Source organism: Phasianus colchicus, chromosome 6 (assembly GCF_987193195.1).
Source record: "Phasianus colchicus chromosome 6, bPhaCol1.hap1.1, whole genome shotgun sequence".
Taxonomy (NCBI): Eukaryota; Metazoa; Chordata; class Aves; order Galliformes; family Phasianidae; genus Phasianus; species Phasianus colchicus.
Window position 1 is genome coordinate 20,662,422 of NC_143441.1, and position 20,893 is coordinate 20,683,314.

General features: G+C 43.5%; 1 protein-coding gene and 1 long non-coding RNA gene across 7 annotated transcripts in view; one reads left to right on the plus strand and one right to left on the minus strand.

Annotated features, from left to right (window-relative positions):
• Positions 1–7,076, minus strand: part of LOC116227072 (uncharacterized) — a 67,001-nt gene extending 59,925 nt beyond the window's left edge. For all 5 annotated transcript variants that reach the window (XR_016467738.1, XR_016467736.1, XR_016467737.1 and 2 more), the window contains exon 1: positions 5,886–7,076. This is a non-coding gene — a long non-coding RNA (uncharacterized LOC116227072). The remainder of the gene's footprint in view (positions 1–5,885) is intronic.
• A 1,192-nt stretch (positions 7,077–8,268) lies between these two features.
• The window catches only part of JAZF1 (JAZF zinc finger 1), a 176,916-nt gene continuing 164,291 nt past the window's right edge, over positions 8,269–20,893 (plus strand). Inside the window, exon 1 of one of the 2 annotated variants that reach the window (XM_031590157.2) lies at positions 8,269–8,436. In XM_031590157.2, coding sequence (XP_031446017.1) covers positions 8,322–8,436 — 115 coding nt within the window. In that variant the 5' untranslated portion in view covers positions 8,269–8,321. Of the gene's footprint in view, positions 8,437–9,376; positions 10,315–20,893 lie in introns of those variants that run through there. The other variant, XM_090142634.1, reaches the window with a different exon arrangement.

The window sequence follows — 20,893 nt, forward strand, 5'->3', positions numbered from 1 at the left end:
AAGCATCCCCAACTTCAAACCCTTATACACTGTTATGCAAATGAAGACAAGGGTATATTTTATGGAAATGAGTTTTTTTTTTAAACCTAGTATTTATGATATAAAACACATGAAATGTATTAGAGGAATTCTGAATCCTTCCCAACTATGCACTCCAGTAAAGTAAAAGGGGGAATCCTTTGGCCTTTACAGCAATGAGAATTCACATTTTCTTTGATATGGAGTTGTATCCCTTCCCTAATACAGCAGACAACAAATACTCTTTGAGGAGATACTAAACCCCTATTCTTGATCATCTCTCCTCTTCCATGTTTCTCTCACATAATCTCCTCATACGTTTTCTCTCCATTCCTCTTAATTTTTTCTTAATATTTTATTACTGACACAAGAGTTTCTTCAGTTTGGATTTTTTGTGCAGTGCCATTTTAACACTCCCTTTTAGCATCCCAGAGACACTGATTCTCTTACTGCTGTTCAATATCTACTTCTAGTGATGTGATGCATTTGCAGATACAAAGAGGTGATTCAAAGTAAACCTTACATAGCAATCTGCTAGATGGAGAGGCAAGTTCATCTGTAGATGATATAATAGAACCACATCATAAAATCATTTGAGTTGGAAGGGACCCTTAAAGGCCATCTAGTCCAACTCCCCTGCAATAAACAGACACCTACAGCCAGATTAGGGTGCTTAGAACCCTGTCCAGCCTGACCTTGAATGTCTCCAGTGATGCAGCATCCACCACTTTTCTGGACAACCCATTACAGTGTTTCACTACCCTTATAGTAAAAAACTTCTTTATATCCAGTCTGCAGATTCTAGACTTTTACTGGGAAATAATAAATTTTCACTAATAGATCTTCTTCAGTTCAGTACTGTAGTGGTGACTTTCAGACCCCATAATAAACAAAAGATGGAACAGAAGGAAGATGAGCACATTATTTGTATTGCTGATTTAAGCTGCCACAAGAAATACATGCTTATTTGGCAGTGATAGTGGCAATTATGATTTGTAATACTTGCAATATCCTGATTCACAACATTCTTGAAGCTGAGCTTCTGACAGTCTGTTTGTCACAGGAGATTTTTTTGTAGGTAGGGTTTTCTTTTATTTGAAAATTGATGTTATTCTGAACAATGCCCTGTGTATCAACTTCCCAGTGCCATCAGGCTCTATATTCAGTGAGTGTGAAGCCTCCTGTTAACAAAGTTATCTGTCCCTCTACTCTTAGAGACAGCAGACCATCGCTAGTGCTAAGTTGAATTCACATCAAAGCTTTCTTCTCCCTAACCTAATTTAAGCATGTCAGAAAGACAAGCCTTTTAAGAAAAGGAGAAATTCCCTATGCAATTTCTTGCACTCCTGCTCAAACACAGAGGATTCTCTGGCCCTCTGTACTTCTGTGGATTTTTGTTGGAACCTATGCCTTGGTGCAGAATTTTCTGTATTGCTGGTATTCTTGGCTCAATGAAGAATTTTTTAAATGGGAAATTCTCAGGCTAAACAGAAGGGAGCCTGTGCTGAATTTGCAGGCTCTAAAATACACAACTTTCTATGAGGAGTTCCAGAAATGAAGGATCTGGGGTTTATTAGCTAAATTTCGATCTGGGGCAGAGGAATGGGAAGAAAAATGGGAGATGGCACTAAGCTCCTGCTATGCTTCATGTCTTTGCAGATCACTGATGCTGACGGAACAGCCTTAGGACTGCTTTAAATCATCCTGTAACTACGGCATCATAAATGATCTTCAGGGTCAGAGGGTAAGGGAGTTTGATGTCCTGTCAGTTGTGATGACACTTTCACTCCCAAGAAAAGAAAACAAAAGCTTATTCTAACTTGTAACTATTTCGGTGAAAATTTATAGTATAATTTTGATGCATTTTGGAATGAAAGTTGTTTTTTTTTTTTTTACTAACTTTGTAGTTAATGGCAGTAGATGTCATAAAATCAGCTACAAGTTGGGTCCTCAGTTTAGGAACTGGAACAGGTAAGAAATTCAGAATGTGCTTTTGAGATGCCACGAAAGCTATTCAACAGGAAGTTTTGCTACATACTATTAGATTTAATTAAATGACAAGTTATGCTTTCACTGAGATAGACTTACAAGATTGCTATTTCTTTAAGTGTTCGGTGTGTTTTTTTTCTTTTTAATGTATATGTTCACTGTCTCCAATGTTCTGAATGAAAAAAAAAGTTTTAGAAGTGTGTTCTTCCTCTGGGTTGTAGCAGAATAGAGTAGGGTATTCAATACCCATCTAATTGCAAAGTTTTTTTTTTTTTTTCAAAATAAAAAAGACCACTGAGACAGCTTGTTTTTCATAATTCCAAGGCAAGCTAACACTGTAACTGTAGTTTATGCTATAACATCATTGAAGCTGCAGATTTCCTGAATTAGTCAAAACAAGAGGATTCCTTTTCTCCTAGGATGCCAGTAACTGAAAGTAGAGATAGCTTTGATCTCCTGTTTATCTGAAGATTTGTCCTTCTGAAATTGTGGAAGCCTCTCAAGTTCAACTAAGCAGGATTTCTATCTATTGTTTTGGGGCATCTGGAACTAGTGGGGAATACAGTGCTTTCCCAGCTTCACATTCTATTTTTCCATTGCACCCTGAAGCTACACAGTACACTGCCAAGAGAAAACTAATTCAGCAATATAAATTAAAAATAGGATTCTCATGACACAAAATGCTTAAGTATGTTTTACTTGTATAATGATTTTGCAGCAGTGATATGTCTCTGTTATGAATTCTTCCCAACTTGTGAGATGCATCTTACATTGCCAGTTTGCATAGGTAGAGAGAAATAAAATGGTAAAAACTTACATTGAGAAATTAATGAGCGATGCTTTAGGGAAGAGCGCTGGCAGCATTTCTTTGTTATACCCAGCTATCCTTGAACTATTTTTTCTTTAGGAAAAGAACACCTAAGTAAATGTTTCAAGTATGACCTAAAGACAATCAGGACCACATTAAGACTATAATTTTAAAGAAGTTTCACATGTTCACATCATTCTTGTGCAAGTCATAACAATGTTCTCAGTAATGCCTCACTATTAGAAATGCAGCTAAAACCAAGTACTTTAAATAAATAATACTGTAAATAAAATTCTGAACCAAGTATTATGATTTTCTTACTATTTAGCTGGGGATGAAATATCTTTAACAGAAGCTTTATCACCCTCAGGATGCCACAGACAACAGCTACCAAGAGTCTCCAGTTCCCACCTCTAGCTGTCCAGAGAGCTCTAGGACAGAATAATCCAGGATTCAGAACACCGTGAGTAGATGGCAGCAAACTACCCACAGATAAGGCCCAGCAGTTACACTACAGCAGTTATTACCACAATTTAACAACATTTTTACATTAGTAAAAATTCGTTATCAGAAAGACCAGCAATCAGAACACCAACTTTTGGATGCTCTGTCCCTAGAGGCGTTCAAGGCCAGATTAGATGGGGCCCTGGGCAGCCTGGTCTAGTATTAAACAGGGAGGTTGGTGGCCCTGCCTGTGGCAGGGGTGGAGATTCATGATCCTTGAGGTCCCTTCCAACCCTGGCCATTCTGTGATTCTTTAAGAGCCAGCACACCTAGGGAGAAAAGGAATACCAATCCAAGACTACAAACCATAATTTTAATGAAGATAACTAAAACCACCCTACGCATGTTTCTTTATCACAATTGACTTTACACGAAGCACACTTAAAGGTGTTACATTAGTGAAGAACAGATGCAGACCTTGGGTATGCATTTATCAGCAGGTAATCAGATGATCTAGCAATCCACTCCGCATCATAAGGCCTGAATAGCAACACAGCCTTTCTTCACCTGCACCCTGCTCTCAGCTGTGTGCAAGATTCTGCCTAAGCAGAAGTAACTGCTGAACCAAGGGTCTTAGCAGCCTTCAAATTAGCTTCAAAAATAAATAAAGCAGGGTCTATCACCCACTTAAGCTTTTTTCAGCTCCATTTATTTAAAGTATCCTTTCAGATAACTATTATCACCCCTGAAATAGATTTACTCAGCAATTAGCTGTAGCTTGACAACCATTTGGGTCCAATTTGCATTTATTTCTCCCAAAGAACAAAACAAGGGACCAAGTTCCACGTTCCTTTAGTTTGTTCCATGAATACTGTTGTTTCTATCCCAGTAAAGCTTGAATAAGAAAATGATTATTCATAACAAAGGACCTTAAGATAGAGTGGATTTGGAAGTCATCTAGTCTGTTAAAAATGATTCAATCTCCCAGATCATAGAATTGTTTGAGATGTAAGGGACTTTTAAAGGTCACCTAGTGCAACTCCCCAGCAGCAAACAGGGACACCTACAGCCAGATGAGGTTGCTCAGAGCCCTGTCCAACCTGACTTTGAATGTCTCCATGGATGGGATGTACACCACCTCTCTGGTCAACTAACTCCAGTGCCTCACCACCCTCACTATAAAAAGCTTCTTCCTTATATCCAATCTAAGTCTCCCCTCTTTTAGTCTGAAACCATTTCCCCTTGTCCTCTCACAACTTTCTTGTTCCAAATGCTTAAATCATAGGAGAAAAAAGTGAAGTGGCTTAACTATTAACTTTCTAGCAATGCACTATAGCTGAATATCTACAAATTCAGGCCCTACAGAGTAGGAGAAAGTAGTAGGAAAAATATACCTACTAGAATCCTTACTCTGTGGGATACTGAGTAGCTCTCAACTCTCCAGCTTAACTGCTGCAAGAGCTAAGTACTCGCCCTAGCTCAAAAGGTTTCAAAAATCCAGAGAATTTAACAAGCAAGGAACGAAAACAGACCTGAAGCTAACCAATTGAGTTAATGCATCAGAAAGCAACTGTGATGATGCCTATTGTAAGCAGGTAGTTAACCTTGGATGTTTACTATCCCTGCCTATAGCAGGGGGTTGGAACTAGATGGTCTTAAAGGTTTCTTCCAACCCAAACCATTCTGATTAGGCTTGTAGCAATCAAGTACTCTGACTTCTTTGTAGGCAGTAAGTGTTCTGTTAACAGTTATTAAAAGTTATTGACACCAACCTAACATCCATTATAGTATTGTTTCATAATAGACTTTATTCACGCATCTGTTGAACATGGTAGTTCAGCCTCATGAAATTCTTATATTTAATACACATTCAAATTAATCTTGATTTCCTGTTTTAGGAATATTCTTTGATTTATGCTAGCTGGTTTACACTGAGACGGTGCCTCTTAATGGGCAAAGAAGTACAAAATCTGCACTCCTGACCTTGTTAACAATATAGAGAATCCATGCTTACCCAGAACACTACAGATTTAAAAAGGCCTACACGTTTAACTAAACAAAGTGGCTTCCAGTACAGCAGTTTCTTGTGGAAGGTACCCCTTCCATGTTAATTCTTCCTTCTCATGCACTATTTATTGCTTTATGCTTTGATCACAGGGGCATGTACTCAATTTCACAGTATTATTCCCAGTGACATCTCACACGGTGTAGAGTTGCAGAACCACAGTCATACCCAAGAACAATTCCCTTGCCAAGTTAACTCTCAGTAATAAGTTTCTCTAATAACAGATAGTGGAGAAATTAAAAGAATAGTTACTCACAAAGTACTTATTCTCAAATAAGATGGATCAAGTGAGGCATCTGACATCATATGCTTCTGTATTATCCTCCCCCCCCAAAAATTATACACATTCACAGAATGCTTAACAGCACCCATTCCACAATGTTCCAGGCTATAGTTTGACCACCCTCATAACACAATAGAAAACACCATGATAACAGCACAGCAGCAAGATCCCAGACTACTGCAAGCTAGGATTCACTCAGCTACAACTGCAGCAGAAAGAAGAGGAGGAGGTGAGAAAAAAAAAAAAAAAAAAAAAAAAAAAAAAAAGACATTGCTTACCTTCAGGAAGCCTCAGGTACACAGGGATCTCCAGAGAGATACCCTCCCCTTCCCTGCCAACCCTTAAATGAGGTCTGGGAAGGGGTGGATCCTGCCTCCAGCCTTTCCAGTTAATCAAATGCATTGCTTGCACCTGAGCTCTCCTGGGTTGGCCCTGCCTTCCTACCAGGTGCTCAATCACTGGTTCAAGCTGTCACCTACCATCTACTGCATCCAAGTGTGGAGCCCCCAGTACAAAAAAGACAGGGAACCCTTGGAGAAGGTCCAGAGGAGGGCCACAAAGATGAGCAGGGGACTGGAGCACCTCCCCTATGAGGACAGGCTGAAGGAGCTGGGCTTGTTCAGCCTGGAGGAAAAAAGGCTGCAGGGTGACCTCATTGCAACATTTCAGTACCTAAAGGGAGCCTACAAACAGGAGAGGAATCAACTCTTTGAAAGGGTTGATAACTGCAGGACAAGGGGAAATGGTTTTAAGTTGAGGAAGGGAAGATTTAGGTTGGACGTCAGGGGGAAATTCTTTACAGAGAGAGTAGTGAGGTGCTGGAACAGCTGCCCAGGGAGGTTGTGGATGCCCTGTCCCTGGAGGTGTTCAAGGCCAGATTGGATGGGGCCCTGGGCAGCCTGGTCTAGCATTAGGTGAGAAGGTTGGTGGCCCTGCATGTGGCAGGGGGGTTGGAGATTCATGATCCTTCAGGTCCCTTCCAACCCTGGCAATTCTGTGATTCTGTGATTTTCACTACAGACCTCAACCCTGACAATGTTCTGAGAACCACTGTGTGTCTGTCACCTATTTCCACCTTCATCCCCCAAAAGTGGTTCCATATTGTTAGCAGTTCTGTGGCTCAACATCTGAAGTCTATCTGCAAACTCTGCTTGCAAACTCTATGTGTTGAAGTAAAAGGTTTCTATACCGGCTTTTTTTTTTTCTTTCTAAAAAACAGGGGTTGCATTTGTACTAAGAAAAAACAGTAAGAAAAATACAATTAGAGGAGAGGAAATATCACAAGAAGTATGTAAAAGTATATGAAAAAAAAAAAAATGAACGTAAAAGAAAATGACTAATCCAACTTAAAGGACAAAGCTTGTTTTGTCACCACCACTGACAGGCTCTGTGATACGTAGGACACTGTTCACTTAAACCAGGATGATTATTCACACTTTTGTGTTGTTTGGAAGTGGGCAAATGCTCATTTTCCATCCACTGACCTTCCTACTGCATTTTCAGGCTCGGCTACTCTTCAGCTACTGCAGCAACATCAGGAACATCCCCACCTGCAATACAGTTAACAAGACAGATGTGGGTTCTATTTGTTCTTATACATACGGTTAATTTTATAGGGCTGAGAACAATCTGAAGTTGTTAACTGTCAGCAGGATTAGTGAAATTATTTATGCCTATATAATCAACAGAGCTCTATGCAGATTTTGAGGGGTTTTGGTTTTTTTTAGTCACCCTTTTGCTCCAAATAATTAATAACGTTGTAGGGCTGTATAAATATAGATAAAGATGATAACAGAACTGGAGGGGGGCAAAAAAAAAAAAAAGAAAGAAGAAGAGGAGCAGCTTTCCTGACAAGCACACTCACTTTTTTTTTTTTTTTTTTTCCTTTTAATTTTAAATAAAGCTGTCTGTGAATTTGAGCCTAGGGAGACCTTCATTAAAATCAATTAATCAGCCAGCCTCTCCGCTGAATAGCTTTCCGGAGACAGAAAGTCAAAATAGGTTCCAGGAGCGCGGTGCGGTCCCCCCTGCGCTCTCCGAGCCCGCGGGCCGTGCCGTGCCGTTCCAGCGCTGCCCCCGGGCGCCTCGCCGTCCGCCGAGGCCTGGCAGGTGCCCCAGGCCCCGCGCAGGTGAGCGCCGGGTCCCGCGGCCTCGCCTCCCCTCAGCCGCCCGGCTGCGTGATCCCGGCCGAGGGCTCCTCGTGCTTTCCGATGCGGCCGAGGCGGCGGCTGAGTGCGGAGCGCCCCGCCGCAGCCCGCTCCCTCACCTCGGCGCCCCCCGAGGGGGGAAAGTTGGCGGCCGAGCGCTCCCTCGCCCGCCCGCCCGCCCCCGGCTCCGTGCCGTCGCTTCCGCCGCCCCCGCGTTGAGCCCGGGCGGGTGTCCCCCGGCGGCGGCGGCGGCGGCGGCGGCCGCAACCCCCCCACCCCCCGGCCCAGCGGCGGGCGCGGAGCGCGGTGCCCTGCACAGCTGTTACGGAGCGGCGCTGGTCCCTCCTCCCAGCTGCGGCTGCCTCATCTCCCCCCACCCAGCCCGGCCCTCCCCTCCGCCGCTCCCGACGCCGCCGCCACCTCCTTCTCCTCTCCCCACCCCCACCTCGCTCTCTCCCCATCTCTCGCTCCGTCCCGTTCCCCCCCTGCCCCCGCCTCTCCCCGCCCCGCCGCCGCCGGCCCTGGCAGAGCAGGCACGGCACGGCGGGGGGATCTCGATGTAACACCATGACAGGCATCGCCGCCGCCTCCTTCTTCTCCAACGCCTGCAGGTTCGGGGGCTGCGGGCTGCACTTCCCGACCCTGGCGGAGCTCATCGAGCACATCGAGGACAACCACATCGGTGAGCGCCCGGGGCAGGGCAGGGCAGGGCAGGGCACGGCCGCGTGTGCGGCGGCACAAGGTGCGGCGGGAGCCGGGGGGCGGCGGCCGCCGCCGGCGCTGGGAGCGGGCGGGCGCGGAGCGGTCCCGCGGGGCGACGTGGAGGGCGGCCGGGGGAGGCGGCCGCGCGGTGGGTGTGGGCGCGTGCAGCCCGCTGGGCGCAGCGAGGGGAGTTAGTTGGCGTCGGCAGCGGCGAGCGCGGAGACCGGAGGAGGAGGAGGAGGACGGGCGCAGCGCGCCGCCTGCCGCTTCCGCCCCGGCTCCGGCTGTCAGGGCTCCGGGGAGGGAGGGAGGGAGGGAGGGAGGGAGGGAGCCGCCGCGGCGGCAGCCATTCCGCTTCCTCCTCCTCCCGCCGCCGCGCTGCGTCCTGTCAGCGCTGTTGCTAGGTGTGGCGGAGCACGGCTCGCCCGCCGCAGCCCGACCGCGCGGGAGGCGCCGGGGGGGACGGCTGCGGGCGGGCGGGGGGCGTGGAACGGCGGAGCTCCCGGGGCCGAGCCGCGGCTTCGTGCCGTCCGCTCGGCGGAGCCCGGGCCGTCACCTGTAGGCTCGCCCCGCTCTCTCCCCGCGGCTCCGTCCCGCCGGGCCGGCGGGGCCTGCGGGCGGCGGGGCGATGACTCGTCAGTGCCTTCCCGGCGAGGAGGGTGCCTCGTGGGCGGGCGGCGGGGAGGGAGGGAGCGTGCGCAGGGGCCGCCGGGCCGCCCCTCGGCTGTGCGGGCGGCGCTGAGGGGAGGGGGCGGTGCGGCGCGGCGCTGCGCGGCGGCCGTTCACGCCAACTTTCTGCGGGCCGCCGCTAGGCCCCAGGCGTGCCCGCGTGGAGCGCGGCGCCGGGCCGGGCGCTGGCGGAGCGTCCCCACGCCGCTCCGGTTGGCCGCCGGCGGCTCGGCCCCGGCAGGTGTTGCCTGGAGTTTCAGGCGACTTCCCCGGCTTTCTCACGTTTCTTCGTTCATAGAGAAGCTGCGGCGTTCGAGCTGCCCCAAACGGGGCTGCTGCTTCTAGAAGCGGGGCAGAAAATACAGAAGTTTTAAGCACCGCTGGGCTGCAGGCTGCGTGATGCAGCGGAGGCGTAACAAAATAACGTGCTGCTACAAAATGATGGAGCTGATGGTGCTCGCTTCAGACTAATTTCAATAAGCAGGCCTGAACGACTGAAAAATTAGAGAAGCTTAAATCGCAAGTGTAGCGTTACCTTCATGCAGTGCTGTGGGTCAGGGAGATGGGAGGTGTGCAGCTCGTAATTACCATCGTGTTGAGCATGAGGTAACAAAACCACACACCGCAGCGCTCTGTAATTTATGACTCGGCGTGCTGTGAGTTGTGATAGTGCTCTGGCTTTGGGGGTTTTCTGCTGAATCTCAGTTGCTGAGCTTTTCCCACATTGTGCATCACAACAGAAAAGCTCGGGAGAAACAGTGACCCATACCGAAAGCTGGCAAGTCATCTTGCATCCCTCCAGTACTTATCAGCCCAGAAGTGCTACAGCCTGTGGGGTGTCAGGACAGATAGAGACCAGCTCACGTGGCCTGTAATCTGGGGTCAGCAGCTCTCTGGCTCCTCTGTGCAGAGGATAACTTCATGCTGAAATGTTGCAGTTCCTTAATCATCGCATATGTAATGTTTGCCGCTTATTTTCCTGTCTCAAGAAACTTTCAGTGTGTACACCTGCATTTAACATCTTGTTTGCCAGTGCTTGGACTACGCAGAGCTGAAGCTTTGCCCATGTGATGTCACGTGTGCAACTGATGGGGTGCAAACTGGTGGAAAATCGCACAAATGTGCTTTAACATTTCCCCTCCACGTGGCAATAAGGTAGAGACAACCTGCTCAAGCGTAGATGATGCAGGTATGTTGTGTTGCTCAACTTCATCAAACGCTTGACAAATTAATAGGGAGTTGCACCTATTATGCCAAAGTGGATCTCAGTTCTCACCTCCAGGCCTCAGCTGCACGAGTTGGTGCATGTGGTGGGCTCCTGGAGCAGCCTGAAGGATCAGAGCCCCAAACTCACCAGGTGCAGATTCTCCCAGAATGTGATTAATGTTTTTGAAGGCAGCCTTGGAGTGAAGAAGCAAACCTCCAAATAGGAGCTTGTGTTGCACCTGCTTTCTCTGTAAGTCTGGCGCAGACAGAGTCCAGTGTTTTCTGTCACACAGGATAAGAAATGTGCACCAAAATTTGTCATGTTAAAAGTTAACTGCAGCTTCTGGCATACAGAGCAGAGTAATGTGCCGTGTAAAACATAAGTTGCTTGGGATGTTCCAGGTGTGCTGCGAGAATAAAGGAAACTCAATTATTTTCCATTGTTACTTTAAACTGAAGTGAGAGCTTGCAAGGCAAATGGTGTCACGCTGCAGATAACAGGCCTGATGCTCTGAACAGCACTGTGGGACACCATCCATAGCGTGGACTCATGGTGGTCTCTGCATGTAGACTCAGTTGCTGCAATGCATGCAGTGGAATGGGAGCTCCATCAGTGGAGTGCTGGTGAGAAGTTGGTCATTTTTCAAGCTATGTTGTCTCTGAAAAGATGGAAACGAGTGCTTACCCAGGGATCTTTTCCATCAGCCTTGCCAATAAAGCTCAACTTACTGTAAAGGCTCATGGCATTCCAAGGTCGGAATGTATTTAGTTTCTGCTGTTCCTTTCCTTACTTGTAACATAGCGTTCGTGAATAATGATATGATAATGAAGTAGTTTATTGTGCAATTATGGGGCTTTCTGTGTGTGTGTTTGTTTGTTTTACTCTTCTCTTACTAACATCTTATGGACCACCTGATAAAGACCACTACATTTAAAAAAAAAAAAAAAAAAAGGATTGTTGCTGATAGATTGGGGGAGTTGGGCATGTTGGATGAAACATTCAAATATGAGATGGTGCTGACGACCCATCAGCATATTGGCTTTAGTCTCTATTTTTTGCATTTAATTATTACTTTTATATATTCTGTTGCACTGAAAATAGTTAAGCTAATTTGGGAGCATAGCTCTTGGGACTTCCCAGAGGCCCTAACAGTGTCCTCTGCAGTGAGAACGTCTGCAAAAGGAACTCCTGTAACTCTGCAGCAGCACTGACTATAAAAGTGCTCTATTTGCATTTTATATGGCTTGCAGCTGAAAGTTGACATTGATTCAAAACCATTGATTACTAATTTTTATGATGCTTCTCCGGGAGCTTTTTCTACCAGATTGTCCATGCAGTCTGAAGTGCTGCCACCTCCTCAGCAAATGTGCCAAGAAGGGGCCTGTTTGTCTGCCTTAATAGGCAGTCACCCTGCCTCTTGGTTTTTGGCTGCTCTGTTCTCTTGCAGGTTGCTGGTTTTCTTCTCTGATGTTGCTAGGGTGGGAACAAAATGCTTTGGCTTTTGGTTTGATTTTATCTGTGATTTGATTTCTCATCAGTCTACCTGCAGTTGAGTTACATCCTTTAGATCATGTAAGCATACGTACAAATGATCATGGAATCACCGCATGGCTTGGGTTGAAAGGGACCTTAAAGGTCATGGGTTCCAACCCCACTGCCATGAGCAGAGATGCCACCCACTAGATCCTTGAAGCTAGTTCTCCATTTAAAGTTTATTCTAACTGAACTCATCACTGAAGTGAGCTGAATCACTTTATCAGATTTTGATAACATAATTAAAAAAAAAAAGTGGTTTGCATTTATAGGTAGGTATTTGTAATCATATGTGCAGATGAGGTTGTTGTTTGTATGAGCTAGTATGTGTTCACTTGTTCCATGGTAACGGCTAACATGCTATATGCTCACCTGTGCATCTGTATGGCTCTGGACAGCATTTCTTCTCCTGAGAAGTGCTGAGGGAATGAATGTGAATGAAATGAGTGCCTGAACGTACAATGGTCACTGGAATAGCTTGCCCAGAGAAGCTCAAGGCCAGGTTGGATGGGGCCCTGGGCATCGTGATCTGAAGGGTGCCAGCCCTGTCCTTGGCAGGGGGTTAGAATTAGGTGATCTTTAAGGTTCCACCCTAAGCCATTCTGTGGTTAATGGAGTTGAAGGCTGTTAATTGTATTGACTGAAATGGTTGGTAGATCTTGACGGAAGGAAGAATCCACCCATCTGCATAGATAGTCACACAAACATAGATGATTTACTGTAGGTACATGTCATCATAACTTTATAAGTTCTGTTGAATTGTTTCTAGTGAGATATAACTATACAAGCCTCTGCTGTCAAAGCTGAGAGCTGTGGTGCTTCTCATCAGAGTTGACCAGTTCCCCAGCAGTAGGATGAATCTTGCAGCAACTCTTCAGAAGTGCATGAACATGATTTGCGTGATTATTTCACACAACTACTTTTTAGCATTTTGCCTAATGTACAAATTAACATTTGAAGTTGGGAGTTGCTGTTTTGAAGAAATGGTAGATCTTATCCTGAGGCTTTTTATGCAGTAAGTGATGCAGCAATTGTACGGGATAGTCTTTGGGAGAAAATACGAAGTGGCTGCTGTCATGTGTGCTTTTCAGGGCACGAGGGAATGTTTGTGGCTGAGCAGCAGTCCTTCTAAGGAAATCAGGTAGAGTAGTATAGGGGGTGCTTTGTCCAGTACCTGGAAGCTGAGGGACAGACACCTGTACTCTCCATTGTGCTACCTAATGTGTGTAATTGTATGGCCTTGCAAAATAAGTGAGTGATTACTCACTTACCTCAGCAGTAGTACCAATTATTGTTCATAGAAAGCAACTAGAGAAACCTAATTGTAGCTGTGTTTATCTTAATTTAATCTTCTGTCCAGATCTGTCCAGGATTTTTTGTTCTTTATGGAAAATGCATTTCCCAGCAGTGTGGAGGGATGCATGTTCCCAGGATGTTGCTTAGTTGCTTTGCAAGTTGGTCTGGTGAGAAAAGCCGTTTTGTTTTGGGGAATTGTTCCTATCTTAAGTAAAGCCTTCTGTGACCAATGGTTCTGATCAGCAATTTTTTCCCTGCTTGTAATCTTGAGAATAACAGATTTGGGGATTCTTTTTCATTTCTAGATCTGATTTCCTTTACTGTTTGGGTTTGAATTGAAATTGTGATAAAATGTTAAATGCAATATTTGTAACTAAGTCTAAGTTAAATTAATCACATGGAGCTAAATGGAATTGCCGTTGAGTTTCAACTAAAATATGATTTTTGATACATAAAATACAGTCCTGTTCTGAGGTTACCAATTACATAGAGAGGCTAACGCATTGCCCTAAAGTTTCAGTCGTATATGTTATTGGAAGAAGGGGCTGAAAACAAACATCTGGTAATGTGTTACAAGCACATTTTTCCTTTTTAAAGCTGAAGGCTTTGTATAAAGCTATTGGGAGTGTTTTCTTTGCCTACTTGAGTGGCTTTGGGTGAGGTCTGTTGCTGGGCTGTGTACTGGCAGCTTTCATTCTGCTCATCTTGTACAATAACAGATATGATTAAATATGAATCAGCTAATAAAACAAGCTGAAGAAATACCAGGTAACTTGCAATGCTTGTGTTACACTTTGCTGGTGTAAAGCATGCTTGTCTTTGGAAGAAAATGTATAGTGATTATTGTGTCTGCTCTTCAGGCTGCGAGAGAATGTTTCTGTGACTAATCAGTCCTTCTAAGTCCTTATGAGAAATGTTAAATAACCAGGTAGATACTTATTGAATTCTTTTCTTTGTCTACTTCATCTTTTCTTGGAGAATGTGAAGAGTCAAGGATGCGAATAATAAAATAATTAAATGAAGAAGTGATGCCAAAAGATGAGGGAACGTGCCTGTCTAATTCAGAGGCAAATTCTTCTAGCATTCCTTCCTCCTATATGATACAGTGCAAACATAAACAAGTAATCAGAAATATTTTATGTCAAGCTGCAGGATACTTCCATGCAAAACAAATAAGCACTGGAGGCCAGCTGCTTTAAATGTATTTCTTGTATTTTTTCTGAATGTGTTTTTTCTTTCTTTATTTATCGTTCCTTTTCTTGAACAAGCTGTGTTTCACTGAGAACAAATTTTATTTGTGTTTAGTAAACACCAGTAATTCAGAAATTGGATGATAAAAATCTAAGTAGATAACTGCTATAGACACTTTGAGGAAAGCAGAGACAAAGATTTTTAGTGTTAATTAAACAATATATTTGTTAAATTAGCTGCAATTAACAAAAAAGATCCTTGGTTTTAAGGGTCTGTGAATTAAACAATTAAGCTTAAGCAACCTGTACTGTTACTCAGTTTCTAATTCTACAGCAAGACAGTTTCAAGTGCTTTATTTGTTGTACATTCCTTTAGTTTTGAGAGGCTGAAGTAATATTCTTGTTTAGTGGTTTTCTTTGATTATGATTTTTGCATTTTTAGGGCACATTCTTAGGACTTTCCTTCTTAACTATGGGCTGTGATAAAGAAAAGGAATGGATTTCTTCACGAAAGAGACTGCAGTGCTGTTTGTGTCTCTGATGTACTCAAACTGGAGTATATTTTTACTGTTGAGTTTTGTTTAAGGTAACATAATGCACTGAAGAGTAAATTGACTGAAATACAGGTGTTACATCTTATGAATGTTCCATTTTGTAGTTCAAAGGATAAAATGGAAATAAATTCATTAGTTTAAATAGATTTTATCAGTTAGATGGGAAAAGTGGGGGAAAAAGCCAAGCTTGAATTAAAAAGGTGTTATGATATTTTCGTGAAAATTTTTGTGAGCACTTTCATTCTGAAACATTGCTGTTTCTAAAACTGCTCCATCAGAATTTTTTTTTTTGGTGGTTTTTTTTTTTTTTTTTTAAATTTAGGAAGTATTTGGACACTTCTGAGGTTCCCCCAACTTTTTTCTTTTTCCCCACAGCTACTTTTCAAACTTGACAGTTCTGCAAATGTTTCTGTTCTCGTGAAAATAATTTCTCTTTTCCCCAGCATATTTTGACAAATCGTAAATACTGACTGAAAGAAAATAGAACTGCTGAATATGTGTGCTGTGGAAGCAGGTAGCTGTAAAGTATTCTGTCTTCAGTAATGTGTACTGTAGTCATCTTCCTTTCTAGGAGTTATCCAGGCAGGAGCTGTAAGTGGAGCTGTAACACAGAATTTGGAGGGTGATGCATTTAGGACACCAGAGATCCAATTTCACTGCTATCTGAAACTGGCATGGGTATGTGAATGTGAACTTAGCCCCATGATGCGCTGGATGGCTGTAGCATTCCATGAACAAAACCTATGTCATCACTCCCTCCTTCTTGCTACAGAAGGTTTTGTGTGTTTGTATCATTCTGTGTGTTTTCATCAGCACACGTGTGAGTGATATGGGAGTTCACTTCAGGGCTTGGTGAAGACTTTGGATGCTTGTTTACTCCCAGTTACCAAATTATTGAGAATCTGCCCATTACTCATGTTTTCTTTGAGTGGTTAAAGGAAACATGATCAAATTACTGACTTAGATTCTAGTAAATTTAGTGACAAGACCAGAAAGATTGCATCTTTTTGTTACAATCTGTTGGAGCAGTGTTGCAGCTCCTGTAACTGGTAGAGGAGTGTCTGCTACCTCTCAGGCATCGTTGGTTGTTGCACTGGGTCACCTGGATGCTCTGTGAGCTGTTAAGGTACTTGTTCTGCAATAAATACATGAATAAGCCACTCATCTCTATTTCAGTTTGGGCAAGTTTTTTTCCTGTTTATCCCATTAAGTTCCTGGGATGTCTGCGGAGCAAGTTTTACAGCTTTGTTATGTGAACTTTTTAAGATGAGAACAGAGGGAGATGCATAAGTAAATGCTGTAGAGATCTATATAAACCACCAAAGAACTCCTTTCCCCCACAGATTCATTTAGGCCATGTTACAAGAACTTCCTGATTTGTTTAGTGAGTTAACTCCTAAGATGGATTTGTGGAAGGGCAGCAGAACATCTACACAGCTGTGAGAGCACAGGAGGTAACTCAGGAGTATGCTCAAGCCAGAGATTCATCATTTCAATGCAGAATACTGTGAACCTCTCTGTACCTTAGGGAGGCTTTCTACGTGTGCTTAGAACTTTTCCCAGACAGTCCTAGCATCAGTAATACTTCAGCTTCCTTACATATCAGAACATTTCTTAAATTGACTGAGTAATCCTGAGCCACATAAATGCTACTGCAGGTGAGAAATGTAGATGCTGTGCCTGTGTCAATTCTCATGCTTTTTATCTTAGTATAATTCCAGCTATTGTTCCCTGTCATAGGGCAGCTATCCAGGGAGTCAGTTATCTGGATGTAATGTCGTCTTATTTCAGCTATCCAGAATGATCTCTTTCACTGGCAATTTTGGTGAGATTTTGTTTTCGGAACAGAGCAAACAACACATTTTTGCTGACAGTTATCTTGAGGCAATTACCAGGGCTCTCTTTAGACCAGATTCAGGGTGGGAAATAAAGTCTGCATTGGACATAGTGATCTGAAACATAGTTACATGCCAAGGACTTGTAATGGCTCACTGAGCCAGCTTCCAGGGCCTGGGTAAGTATTAAGAGCCTTTAAGCACAGCTTGTTACAGTGTGAGATGATAACTGGATGCCCAGGATGGGGAAAAGGTATTTGTTGCTCTTACCTTTTGATTTTGATTGCGTTCTTGTATTTTAATATTAACTCTTTAGAAGAAATTACTTTTGAGCTACCTTTACCTGGTGGATTTTAGCTCTAGAGCAATTTTCGTATTGCTAGGTCTGAAACTGAGCCCAGACACTCATTTTGCTTATGTGTTTTCTGTAGCAGCAGGTCTGCATAAATGTTTGAGGCATGCGAGTATTTATTTGTAACTTTGTGTGGTGCGTGGCTAGAACTGTGACATGGAACTGAGTATACAGTTCTTCAGGCAGTGCTGCTAACTTGTGTTGTAGTAGCACAATGTTTATTATGCAGTCATTTTGTTCTATTAGACTTGTTACATCAATAATTAGGATAATAATAATGTTGATCGTTTTGCAGGTGTAATTTTAAAATATTAATTCTTACTGAAGACCAACTAGATGTTTTGATGAAAAGTGAGAGCTGGAGAGAGGTGGTTGAAACTGCCCACCTGTTTAGTTTGTTGTTGGCAATATTGACAGAGGATAGTAATCTGCAGAGGTAAGAAGAAAAAAACCTTCCTGTACCTGCTTTTTGGGAAGACAGTTGTGTGGGCTAAGTCATCCTTTCACATCAACATCAACAAAAAAACTGCATACTGGTGGGTAGGGTGAAATTTAAAATAAAATTTGAAAAATCTCATCTGTGTGTTGACACGTAGAACAAAGGCAGACCTTTACACTTTTTTTTTTTTTTTTCCTGTTAATCTCCTGGCTTTGTTTCCTAAATTAGGAAGATTCAGCTCCACTCCTTCCTTGCCACCTTTCTTTTCATCTGTCAAGCTCTGACAGGTGGAAGGAAAAGGATGATGAATCCCACACCTACGTATTGCTGTCTGCATGTGAAAATCTGTTCAGGCAGTGATCAGCTTAAGAAGAGCAATTGTTCCAGTACACATAAACACAGACCACAGATTTTGGTTATTGGTGATACAAAGTGTTTTGTCCTGTGTGTAATAAAAATCCATCAAGAAAGGCATGCATGCAGTTTGTGCTAGGATTGGTAGGTACATGGTTTAGGATTTTTAGGCAGATCAGAAGTTGCTTGCTCTTCTGATCTATTGTTTTTCAGTAAATCTCCAGCCTGTCTGTGCTCTCCTGCTGTTCTGCAGGTAGGTGGTTTATTTTTCTTCATTGGAATTGGAGCTGTTCTGTCACAGCTGCTGCTCCTCTGTCCTGGAACCACAGAACCACTCCATGTAAAATCTCAAAGCTTTCTTTTCTTGTGAATGTTCACTGTTCTGATTTATTTTTTATACTCTGTGGTGCAAGTACAGCTTAGGAACAGAATGCTTACACAAATATAATAGCATGATACAGTTTACTTGTACTGATAAGAACCCTGTGTTCGTACTTGAACCCTCTAAGCACAGAAGGTTCCTTTTCTGTCTTCACCAAGTGTGTGATATTCATCTCTCAAGCTGAAGGACTAATGCTGAAATTCCAAGTTTTGAAGTCAAGAGGAAACCAGTCTGCATGTATTGGCTCAATTCTTTACTGATGCCTAACATCTTGTTCCTGATCTTTCACGCACTCTTTGCTAGAGAAAGCAAAGAAGCAGAGTATAACAAGGTATAAAGAGGGATAAATTTGAAGTTGAAGCAAGGAGTGAAAGATGTAGTGGAAATGCTGAGTCACAGTTTGAATCAGTGATTGAGCACCTGGTGGGAAGGCAGGGTAAACCTAGGGGAGCTCAGGTGCAAGCAATGCTCCTGAGTGATCAGAAGGAGTGGAGCCAGAATCCACCCCTTTCCGGAACTCATTTAGGGTTGGCAGGGGGAAGGGAAGAGTATTTCTCTGGAGATCCCTGTGAACCTGAGGCTTTCTGAAGGTAGGCAGATTTTTTTCCTTTGTTTCTTTGTCCACGGCTGCTGCATTTGAGCAGATCCTCACTTGGCTGCAGCCTGGGCTGTTTTCTTTTGCAGAGCTGTAATAGCATTTTGTAATGCTTGAACTGTCTCATATCCATAGATAACTCTCTGCATTTACTTTGGGAAGGGAGAATTGATGATTTGGATTTGTCTTGATGTGTAGAGGAGTACTTTAGATCTTGTGTAATCACTGTAAGATAAGTTTCTAGAGGGGAACTTAGTACTTAGGGACTGCTGAGCTATTTATTTGTTCTCTTGAAAATGGTAGTACCTTCTGCAGTGCCTACTTTCATTATGGTCTGCTTTTTGAAATAGATGTATATGGCTTAGTTAAACAAGCTTGATTCTTACATGGTAAACTGCAGAAAATACTTAAACTGACAAATAATCCAAACTTAGCAGCTCTTACAATCAGATGACCTTGGAAAAGAGAAGATGTAGTAGTGAGAGGTAGATTTAGTTAAAAGCCACTCTGTCCTCCCTTCATGGATGCAAATGGGGAGGCAGTACAGAGAGAGCACAGGGTTATTTCCGTGCTGTGAAGGAAAACTTGAGAACTTCACATCGCTTATGAAAGTTTTCCTGATGGTTACATTTACTAGCTGTTTGGTGGGCATGGTAATATACCAGCAACTTATTTAGCTATTTTGTTGTAATATGAAAGACATCCAGTAATAGTGACGTGACCTTACCAGAGAGGTTTGAATAACATAGTTGCTGGCTTGTACACGGACTTCTTAGTAGATATCTTGATTGGCGGAGAACAGGGAAACACCTGTCACAGAAACATAGTAATAATAAGACTGGCTACTCAGTGTATATTCATCAGTTGTATTCAAGCACTCAGATAACCACAGTGCGGGCCTGGTTTGAGGCATTAGATAAATAGAATAGCAATTCATACTATTTTTTTTTATTTGTTCGGGGCTTGAATTTGGGGATTGATTGTGGGCATTTCCTGAGAACGAAGATGTTCCTATGCATTTTGTGTTCCATGGGTCTCGTGTTGAGCACGTGCCTGTGTGTGGCCAGCTGACTTTCATCAGGTTTTGTTTTTGGGCGAGTAGCTTGTAGAGACCTTTTGTTGAGGAGCAAACATTTTTCAGTATACACAATATTTTTTCACTGATGTGCATTTGTGGTGTCAGTGTTACCATCTTGAAGTGGGTTTAGGAAAACAGCGTTCCCTGTTTCCTAAACTTGGCTTACCCATGTTGCACTCTGTAGCTAATTCTGAGTCTGTGGTATTTGGAATGAAATTTTTCTGCATACATCCAGCATTCCTATAGAAATGGATGTTGAAGATAATTTCTAAAAATCGCCAATGCTTTGCCACTAGACAGAAACTTCTGCATTTATTTCAACATCATAATTTCTTGTCTCTGTACGGATTTGGAGTTAGTTGATGTGAATCAAAGATTTAGTCCTATACATTTCTTTTCATTTAAACTGCTTCAGCCAACTGAAGTTACCCAGATGAAGTACTGCCTGTGAGAGATGGCCAGAGTGCTGCTGTTGTGTATATATATGGACTACAGAGATTTACTTATCAAATACAGTGTAGAAGTGGAATTTGCGTATTTCTAACTCTATGTAACTGCAGTGGAAGTGCTGTCTGGTGATTAAGCACCTGGTAGGAAGGCAGGGCCAACCCAGAGGAGCTCAGGTGCAAGCAATGCAATGCACCTGAGTGATGGAAGGGCTGGAGCCAGGATCCACCCCTTCCCAGACTTCATGTAAGGGTTGGTAGGTAAGGTATCTCATCTGGAGATCCTTGTGTATGTGAGGCCTTTTGAAGGTAGGTAGATTCTTCCCTTTGTTTCTTTGTCCCTGTCTGCTGCATTTGAGCAGACCCTCACTGGGCTGCAGCCTGGGATTTTGCTACTGTGCTGTCATTGTTGCGTTTTCCATCATGTTACAGTGTAAAAGTAGTGGAGAACCAATTTTGCTGTTGTGGATTCTGTCTGATGGTGTGGAGAAAATAGGAATACCTTTT